The sequence below is a fragment of the Lipotes vexillifer genome, unplaced genomic scaffold (genome assembly GCF_000442215.2).
Source record: "Lipotes vexillifer unplaced genomic scaffold, Lipotes_vexillifer_v1.1 scaffold1226, whole genome shotgun sequence".
Classification (NCBI taxonomy): Eukaryota; Metazoa; Chordata; class Mammalia; order Artiodactyla; family Lipotidae; genus Lipotes; species Lipotes vexillifer.
In genome coordinates, this window is record NW_006784227.1 from 282,789 (window position 1) to 293,032 (window position 10,244).

Genomic DNA, 10,244 nt, shown 5'->3' on the forward strand with positions numbered 1-10,244 from the left:
GGATTATAAATCAGGAATGAATTATTCACAGCTACTAACATCTAGGATCATTGAAAGAATAGTTAATATGGATATAAATTAACTCTGCATAACAACAACTTAAATTTGAAAGTTGGAGAAATCTTCTGCAAAGTATAAGGTATAAAAGTACTTTATATGTGTGCTTACTTGTTAATTGGCCTATAACTGGTACACTTTCTTCTACGTCATCATATGAAGTGATTGTCACCACATACTCTATTTCAGGTATAAGCTCTGTTAATAAAGTTTCAGTGGTACTAGCTGCAAGGGTAAATTCTTTAGTGGGCCCATCTGAAAATATAGAAAGAAAAACATCAATGCAACAAAACTTTTTTCACATATAACATAACATATACTCAAAATCTGAAAATTCAAAATACACATTTTTTTAGAATACTCAAACATTACTTTTTACCGCCTTCCAAAACAAACATTTTGAATTCCAGAAATTCAATAAATGGACCGGCATTGCCTTCACTTGTTACAATCATGTTCCATATTTGTTTGAGGACTCAAGTATTCCTCTAGATTAAAGATATACCAGAATATCAAACAAAAATCTCGCATTATTTTTGAATATTAATGGTAGATAACAAATGCTTTTTATAAATGAGAGATAAAGCAGAAAATAATTTAATTTTAAATGATGCATTGGAGGACAGCACTGAAAGAAGAAGGGCTGAAAATCAACTCAAAGACAACAAACCCCATAGGTTAAAAGGAACATCTACTGGGAAACAGCATCCTCTTCTACAGAACTGCGTCCTCCGTACTCCAGCAGGGGATGGGAGCGTACGCTAATGGGTAACCATGGTCCTTTGAATTGACTTAACTAGGTATCAAACATTTCAAGGCACAGTGTATTGAGCGTTTCCTTATATACTGACAATTATGTACTTCCTTCTAGATTATGATAGTGCTCAATTCAATCAGGAAACACAGTAGTTCTTAGGGACTAAGTGACTTTTAAAATTCTTAAACATATTAAATTTTCATCGAAACATAAATAATCGAAAAAGGTAACGAGTGTAAAAGAACCCTGAGAAATGCTCCCGGTTTACATGTGGAGCATTGCAGAACCCACCAGGGCCCCCATGGGAAAACAAGACACCAGGGCTCTGCTAGGTTTTTAAGGTATAGGAGTCAGTCATTGCCAACATCTAGAAACCAGATGAACTCTTTTTCAACTGTTTCTCTGCTTTGGAATCAATGAAATAGTTAACGGCAAATACATTTGGGAAGAAAATATTCAAGGAATAAAAAGTAAATTCTTGATCGCTGTTTAAGTTCTCGGATCATATGGGAGAAAAATACAGCTTCCCAATCTCCTGATAAATCAGCATTTAAAACCAGTGGTATTTTTTACAGGCCACAAGTATGTAAACACAGCTCTGGTGCTAAGTCATGCTGACATCATCTATCGCTTCTGTCAGCCAATCAGACCTCTTCCTACCACTTGGCCAGTGCTAGTAAAACTGGTTATTTTCCCATTCCATGTTAGAAATAAAAGTTAATCAACAGAGATGGGCTCTCCACACTTGGGCAACATCATGAATACTAAAGAAAACTTTTGAGAACAAGCAAAACAAGTTTTCTTCTTTCAAAGACTCTTAGCCTTAGGATCTACAGAATCTATCTAGTAAATCGTTGTCTTCCATCATGGCAGCTCACCACCATCCCAGAATCTGTGTCCAGAGTACCGAAGTGTGCAGGACACTGGGCAAGGCGTAACCATCCCAGAATCTGTGTCCGGAGTACTGAAGTGTGCAGGACACTGGGCAAGGCGTAACAATTCACTTCATCACTTGTCACTTGAAGTGTTGGACAGATTAAGTGATTCAAGAAGAATGTCAAGGAGTGATCATTCTATTTTATAAAAGCAAAGATTACCAGCAATATTCTGATTGGGGTGCGGGGCGGGGGGGAAGTCTGTTTTTAGTAACCGCTTAGCACAGCAAACCAAGTTAATAAAGCTAACACTATAAAAATATAATAACGGGTCCTGGGCTGGAAATCTGGAGGTCTGAGCCCACCAAATATCTTGAGACGTTAGGTGAACCCCTCAGGTTTTCTAAATCCTGGCTTCCTCATAATGAAATGGAAGGAGGGGAAAAGATCAGATTATGTCACCTTTGATGTCTCTGTCCTAAAATCCCAACATCTCAAAACTTACCCGTTGTGGAGTCCACTGTTATTTTGAAACCCACAATTGGATCAGGTGGTCTTGCCCATGACATATGAACAGTATTTTCATCTATAATTTTAAAATTCAAGTCTGAAGGTGGGTCAACTGCAAGAGAGAGAGTTGATATCAGTTACATTTTCCAATGTCACAAAACGGTCAATTTAATTAACAAAGAATTGTGTTGAGCAAAGCTTACTAAAATTGTCTTTGCATAAATTTGTTTCCAACAAATATAAAAGATATCTTGTTGGACGAGAATAAAATTAAAAGCTGACAAGATGTGACAAAACATCAGAGAGTATACATATTACAGAAGACAGCACAAAACACTTTGGATTCTTGAGTTGCTCGGTCATCCAAGAATGGCCAGCAAAATCAAGCATAATAGAAACATATTTGGATACAAGTACATACAGGTACAATGAAATCACATATAATAACCACATATGCAAACAATTCACATAACAATTAAGGAACTTTCGATACATGCTGAGTGCATTTTGAATAAGCATGCCAAATCACAACCTGCTTACAACCACAGAGGTTAAGTGAGAACACTGACATAATACATTTTTTCCGTAATGTGGAAAAGAATCAATGATATTTTGGTTCATTCTCTGCATCATTGCCTTGTTATTAATTTTTGTTTGATAATTCTCAATCTGTGGCAGAGATGAAAAATGTGTTTTAATAAAAAGGAGGGATCATGGGAAATTTAGCACTGTTATGTCTCACAAGGAAATATACATTTAAATGTATATTTGTATTCATATAGACCAATGTTCAAAAATAGTAATAAGGGGTGTCAATCAGTTATAAATATATAAAGAGTGACATACAGATGTTTATAAAACTAACAAACATTCTGCCTGTTTACACCAATTTGCTGTACGTTTGCAAGGTGTAAACCAACACTGTTATTTTCCTTTGCAGCAGGTATACTCCATACTAGAAGTGGCATTTTAAATTAAAATGCCAGTATGGTCCTTTACAAAACAATGGTTAATTATGAAAAGACAACATCAATGTATATTTATGGACATTTATTTACAGAACTTAAAGAAAATAGTGAGGAAGGATCAGCCATCTGAAGACACGACTGCGCATAAATCTTGGAGAAGTCAATGACAGGAATAATTGAAAAGTACAGAAAGCAATAGTTTACATACAAAACTGTACAGCATCATGCATGTGTCAATGAAATGTTGACTTGTTTTTAGTTTCCCACAATGAACGAAAGCCTCCATGTACAATAGTCGTTACACAAAGACATTCCAGAAATATTTTATAATGATATTCTCTCTGCAGTGTTCATGCCTCATCATGCAGCATTGTACTGACTCACTGTCAGTGCATGGTCGATGCGTTAAAAATTATTACTCTTGAAGCAGGTCAACACAATAAGATGACTTTCCGCCATACTCTTCTTAAAGTGTTTCAGATCGAAAGTATTCCTGGTGAGTCAGAATTTTTGTCTCTGTTTTGAGAGATTACAGTCTCCTTATAGGTTTTCCTAAAGGTCAATTGAACTATAGCAGTAGCTTTGAGACATGAGTCATAGAATTGAACTGGGGTTAGGTATTTATGTAATATTAATAGCACATTTTAATGGAAATTATACAAATTAAGCAAACGTTTGCTTTAATGAACTGCTGCTTCCAACTCTAGGAGATGGCTTTTTATTTTTATTGGATACGCTAGTAATGGAATGAATGTTATTTTCTTACTATCCATACACAGGCAGTGAGATTAGACTATTAATCTACATGCATAGTTTAATTACTCAACATTCTGCTGTCTGTAACCATTTTGCGAGGTTTACTGGCAGTCATCACTTAGTATAACAAGCATGCAACAGATGTTAATAGGACAATAGGTATTAAGAATATCATTATAAAATATTGTTCCAGTAGCAATGGCTCAGGACAAATTTAATGCAAAGGCAGACGCAACTGGCCTGAGCGTGCTTTAAAAAAATCAGTACATGGAAAAACAGTACCACCAACCTTGCAAGGAAATTGACCTGAAGCAGCAGACATTAGGTTAAAGCTGCTGAAGGGCAGCAGCCGCCCACCTTGTTGATTTCCAAATGACCAGGATTCCAGAAAAACTGAAAAATTGACTGTTGGGAAAAGTCTTTAACATTTCAGAGGATTTTAAGGTGTTTATAGAAACTCAGATGTGGTACTTGGGGATCAAAGGTAGGAAAGAATGGTCGACCAGCATGTGTACAACAGAGAGCCCTTTCCACTTTTCTTCTTGCCACTTTTATCACTTGTAAAACCTTTTAAGCTTGCCATTCTGTTTATATATTTTGCTTGTTTGTTTCGTGAAAAAAGATAATACAGCAGGTGTGAGTGTGGACCCCTGTCAACTTGAATCAATGCGAAATGTATCTCCATTAACTTTGAAAATCTTTTATTTTATATAAAAATAATTCACAACTGCCCTTGCATTGTTACAAGCAGCGTCTATGCAGATGCCAGAATATTTCTAGGATGAACTATCTACAGAGGGATTATGATTGTAAAGAGTCATAGTTGTGTAGAATAAGAATCTGAACGAAGACAAATAGAAGTAAAATTATAAATAAATAAGATAGCAATCATATATATACATAAAACTGAATATTGATAGTGAAGAAACTAAAATTTTAAGTATTCATAACACTAGCAGTTTAAGTTCATATTTATGAATAATGCTTTTTGTTATCAAAAAGCTATGCTATGAAAGCTGCATTCTGCTGATATCTTCCTTAGATAAATTGGCAGGATTTAGGACTTTTGGGGAATAATTACAGCTAGCATTTGCTGAGTGTCTCTTCTGTGATAGGCAGAGAGCTAGTCACTTTACATATTGTCTCCTTCTTTTCTCATGATCACCCAGAAGAGTGGCCTAATTATCCCTGATTAACGGATGAGTCAGTGAAATTCGGAAGGGTTAACACAGCTAATAAGCAGCAAAACTTTGATCCCATAGTCTGACTCCAGAGCATATAGCTTCCTACCATACTTGCTTAAATGTAAAAAATAAGAAATATTTGAGTGAAAGATTAACTTTAGAAACCAATATTGATATGTATTTGCCTATTAAAATATACATTAGTATTTCTCTACTCTATAAAAAACCTTTATTTGATGCCTGGTCAACAATCAATATGTGCTATTCAGACATCTCCAATTCAGATACAGATAGAATTTGGTATATTAACTTTACAACTTGTTCAAGCAATTTTGAAACCAAAGTATCTACCTTGATATATAATTTTTTTACAAAACATTGTTTTTAATTATGGCACCCAAGAGGAAGACATAAAAGTTTACCCAGAGGTGGATGGATGGATGGATGGATGGATGGATGGATGGATGGATAGATGGACGGACAGGTGGGAGGAGATTAGTCTAGTAAGATTTGGCAAGTGTATAAAATGTATTAAAGGTAAAGGAAAACTGAGAACACACTACTAAAATATCATCTTGATGAACTAGTAAGACCTTTAGTCTAATCTTTGTGATGGCAACACTGAGAAGGGTACTACCTTAATGGCAGAAACCTTGAGAAGTGCACAAAGTGTGGTTTTACTATATTCAGTACACATTAGTTTAAATTTTCCATCCAAAGCTAGTATAAATTTAATGATCTCTTCCATGATACAGATACTCATTTCGTCTGTGTTTATAAGATACCAAAAATAAGCAGTTGAAAAGTTAATATTTTAGACAAGTAATAACTTATTCTGTACAGATTACAAAATGCATCCTTTCATGAAACTGACTGGGTCGACCCGTTTTCAAGCAAGAAAGCAGCACAGTGTGGGCAAACTAGCATGAAACCAGGACTAGAAGACCTGGGTCTTGTCTATGCCTTGTCCCTAGGCAATCAGGTTAGTTGACTGAGTTATTCAGCTTCTCTGGTCCTCATTTTCCCACTTGGAAAATGAGAGAATTAGAATAGATGATCTATAAGTTCCCGTCGAGTTTGAAATTTCTGTTAGAACGTAAGTTAGACACAGGATTATAGAAATATACATTAATTAGCCTCTTAACCTAGACATAAGATAATTAAAGCTTAAGACTTCAACTCACTCATGAATTAAAAATATCCAATCGTTCATTATATATTATGAACTACAAATCAGACTTACTAAAATTACAACTCTATTTTTTACAAAACATATGTTCATCTCAAATTCTAGATTAACTAGAAAGGTGTCTAATTCTCAGGGAACACTGGCCATTAATCTTTAAATGCAAAGTGTTAAATTTTCTAACTGGCAATTTACATACTATATGTTACAGGAACCAAAAATAAGTTACACATTCTAGATCTTACAGAGCACTGGCCAGGTTATAAGGTTAATAAAGTCTATGCTGTAGCTAAAAATTACAAATATTAAAAGCAAAAAAAAATCATTTTCACTCATTTCTATGGAACAAATACTGTATTATGAAAAATAAAGTTCCTTGTATAAGTAGGTAGAAGAAAACAACATGACAAAGGTGGTATCCCTATAAAAAAGGAGCAATGCAAAAAGTGAACGCCAAAACCTTTTAATTAAAGGTATTGAGCTTTCAACATATAAAAAAAAGTAAGTAGAAATTGACTGGAAAATAGTATGAATACAAGAGTACAAGTATGAGATGCAAAAGGGAAAGAAAAGTAGCAATGGCTACTTTTTTTTTTAATGTACCCTTTTCTTTTTAAACATCTTTATTGGAGTATAATTGCTTTACAATGGTGTGTTAGTTTCTGCTGTATAACATAGTGAGTCAGCTACACATATACATACATCCCCATATCTCCTCCCTCTTGCGTCTCCCTCCCACCCTCCACAATGGCTACTTTTGAACTAAGATCAAAATAGCATATCAAGAAGCAGGGCTGCCAGTTGAATTTGTGAAATGTGCCACCAGAAATACTTCAGAGAAATTCTGTTTGCAGCCCATTGTCCCCAGAAAGGCCTTGGCCACAAATTTTGTTAGCCCTTCCCAGGCTCCTGGGGCCACTTAGTAATCAACACCCGAGCTTTGCTGTCCAGTACTGGAGCCACGAACCACACGTGGCTCAAGCGCTTGAAATGTGGCCAGTCCAGATGAAGTGCACTGCAAGCATAACATACATACCCAATTTCAGACTTAGTTACAAAGAATGCAAAATATCTTACTAATAATTTTTATATTGATTACATGTTAAAATGGTAATATTATGGATATATTAGGTTAAGTGAAAGATGTTATAAAGATTAATTTCTCCTTTTTCTTTTTCCCTTTTTAATGTCATAACCAGAAGATTTTAAGTTACATATGTGGCTTGCATCTGTGGCTCACAATCTATTTCTATTTGACAGTGCCAAACTAGAATAAGGCCCCCTCCAAATAATAGATCTTACAAAAGGATCATTATTAAATGCTGGACTAAGTGGGTGAGAGACAAGAAGAGAAACAGCTTAAGAAATCAAAAGAAAGAGCTGTATAATGTGGAAATAAACACAAATCTAAAAGATAAATTATGAGAAATACGGAAACAATCAGTAATGTAGAGAGTAAAATGTTCTTTTCAACTGCACTTTGCTAACCAGCCATTATCCAATTCAGAACTGATTTGTTTCCATTTACATCATTTCCAACCCAATTCTTGTCCTAAGACTTCTCAACCCTTTCTGATTTTCAAATAACTATTTTCTTAATGAGCAATAAATATGCCACTTTAGTGAATTATCTAAAAATATCTTTAGTAGGGCTTCCAGAAGCTCCTCGAGTGAAATTCCTTCCTAACAACGACATAGAAAGGAACATTAAAGGCAATCTCATCTGAATATTACTTCACAGAGGCCACTCTGAAAAGCCTCTACATTCATAAAGTATTCATCAGATAAGAAGAGCCAGCAAGTTTCCCTCACTTTTCTGAACAAGCCGTACATTTTGACGACTCTCTGCTTTGCCCAATCTTAGTCTTTTGTACCTGCAGTCTCAAACTAGAGAATCAAACACAACAGAAAGTTTTTGAAAAATCTCAGTGTGGTCATAAAACAGCTCTCCTTCCCCACAGCCTCTAAGAAACACAAAGCCCCCGCCCTACCCCTCCCTTAATTTCATCGGGGGCATTTCTGCATTGGAAAAAAGTATACATTTCTTAAGATGTCTTTTATGGTATTACCCCATTTACCTTGCAGAACAATGAATCCAGTTTATCAGTTCTCCAGCGATAACTGAGAGGGCACAGAAGTCCCTCTTGGGTCAATATACAGAAAGGGCTTGTTCCGCGAATGCTGAGAAAGGAAGGCATCAAGTGCACACCGCAGCAAGCCTAAAACAAGGTGAAAACTCTAGCAGAAGTCCTTCGTTTTCCAAGGGCTGGAGCGTACTGAGCCGTTTTGCAGACCCTGAGGCCCTGAGACCCATCTCCGAGCCTCTGACCGACTCCGCACTCACGTCTGAAGCTGAGGGAAGGAGGGAGGGGTAGGTGGTGCCCGGCTTGCCAGGCGCCCGCTAGCTTCCTAGCTTGAGAACCTTGGCCCAGACCCAACCTGTTCGCGTGGGGCTGGGCCTGGGCTTGGGCCACGGGTCTCGTAGCCCAGCGAACCAAACAGAGACAGCGGCGACCTCGGGCCGCGAGAACACACCCCGCGTCCCGGATCTCTGCTGGCCCGCCAGCCCCCTGGGCGGTTGGGCTGCTACCTCATTTGCCTGCACCGCCCGCCTAGCCGACTGGACTCCCCACAAAACACACAGACGCGCAGAGCCGGCGCTGTTGGAGTCTTTTATTGCGTGCTGTCACCGAGGTCGCAGTCCCGAGCCAGGTGCTAACCAGCCACGCGCACGAGCGAGCGCGCCCGCGCTCCGGGGCTCCTGGGTACCCCCCCGGAGGTGTTCGTCCCGCAGAGCTGGGTGCAGCCGTCGCCCCCTCCCGGACGGCTGGTCCTCTCGGAAGGCGGCCGTGTCGGTGGCAGTGTGGACAGCACACCGCAGAGACCAGAGCAAGGAGGGCACACAGCACTGTACGGAGCGGCTTAGGCAGAATACGAAAAAGCGAGACCTGAGAGCTGGGAAATGGACAGACCTCAGAGAAGGGGGCGTTTCTCCGAAGGAGAGAAACGCCGGGAGAACACACGAAGCGCAGGGAGAAACAGAGCAAGCAACAGAGACAAGAAAGATCTGCTTCCTTCCTTTCTAGAGTTCTGCATGATCATGGGGGAGAAGGAGGGGAGAGCCTTTTACCTTCTGCCTCAATGGAAGACAGGAGCAGGGCCGCGCCCAGGGCGGCGAGCGCTGGGGGAAGCTTGGTCCGCATGCTCGGCCTCGGGGCTCACAGCCGCATGAAGGGATCTGCGGGAGGAAGCAGTGACGGCGTCAGAACCGGGTCCGGGCAGGCCGGGAGCCAGGCTAGAACTGCAGCCTGAACCCGGGCCAGGACCCGACCAGATCTGCCTTAATAACCATAGGGCCCAGACCAGCATATAATGGGCCTATTGTGAAGCAGCGTAAGTCAAGTTCATCTGCAGCAGTTTAATCACGGGCACTAAGAGGGAGTTCAAGTTTAAAGAGGGTCTTGTTTTCCTGGAGGCTGGCCCTGCTTAACATCCGGGGTGAAGGCCTTACCACGCCCCCACATAACTCCATCCCCCTGGGTGATGGCTAATTCAGAGGTCATCTTTTCCCTGACTCAACCAAATGCCTCTTCCAGCTGGGGGTTTTATTTGGCCAGCCGTTTCTTCCTAGCTGCCGAACTCTTTAGGTAACGGTGCTTTAGTGGTCTCAGGGTAATGTGGAAAAAAGTATAATAAGCCTCTTTTACTCTCTTTTTTCTTCATTTTGTTCTGCCTACAAATATGCAGCTCTTGAAGGTCTGACATGGATTATACAGAAATATGTACAGACCAAGAGAAACTTGACCCCCCTGCTAGCTATGTTATCTTCACAGCCGATAAATCTTTTACTCAAGATGAGGGGGAAAAAAACAACTCTAAAATACATAATAAAAAGGGAAAGGCAATAGAAGAGACAAAGCACTCTTTCCTGTTTTCCCAGGACTTTTTTTT

The 10,244-nt window shown here is 39.1% G+C and overlaps 1 protein-coding gene across 1 annotated transcript in view; it reads right to left on the reverse strand.

Annotated features, from left to right (window-relative positions):
- COL12A1 (collagen type XII alpha 1 chain) overlaps positions 1 to 9,496 on the reverse strand; it is a 118,780-nt gene extending 109,284 nt beyond the window's left edge. Inside the window, exons 1-3 of the mRNA XM_007456595.1 lie at positions 9,424 to 9,496; positions 2,195 to 2,311; positions 169 to 312 (exon numbers count right to left, since the gene is read on the reverse strand). Of these exons, the coding sequence (XP_007456657.1) occupies positions 169 to 312; positions 2,195 to 2,311; positions 9,424 to 9,496 (334 nt within the window). The remainder of the gene's footprint in view (positions 1 to 168; positions 313 to 2,194; positions 2,312 to 9,423) is intronic.
- Positions 9,497 to 10,244: the final 748 nt, after the last annotated feature.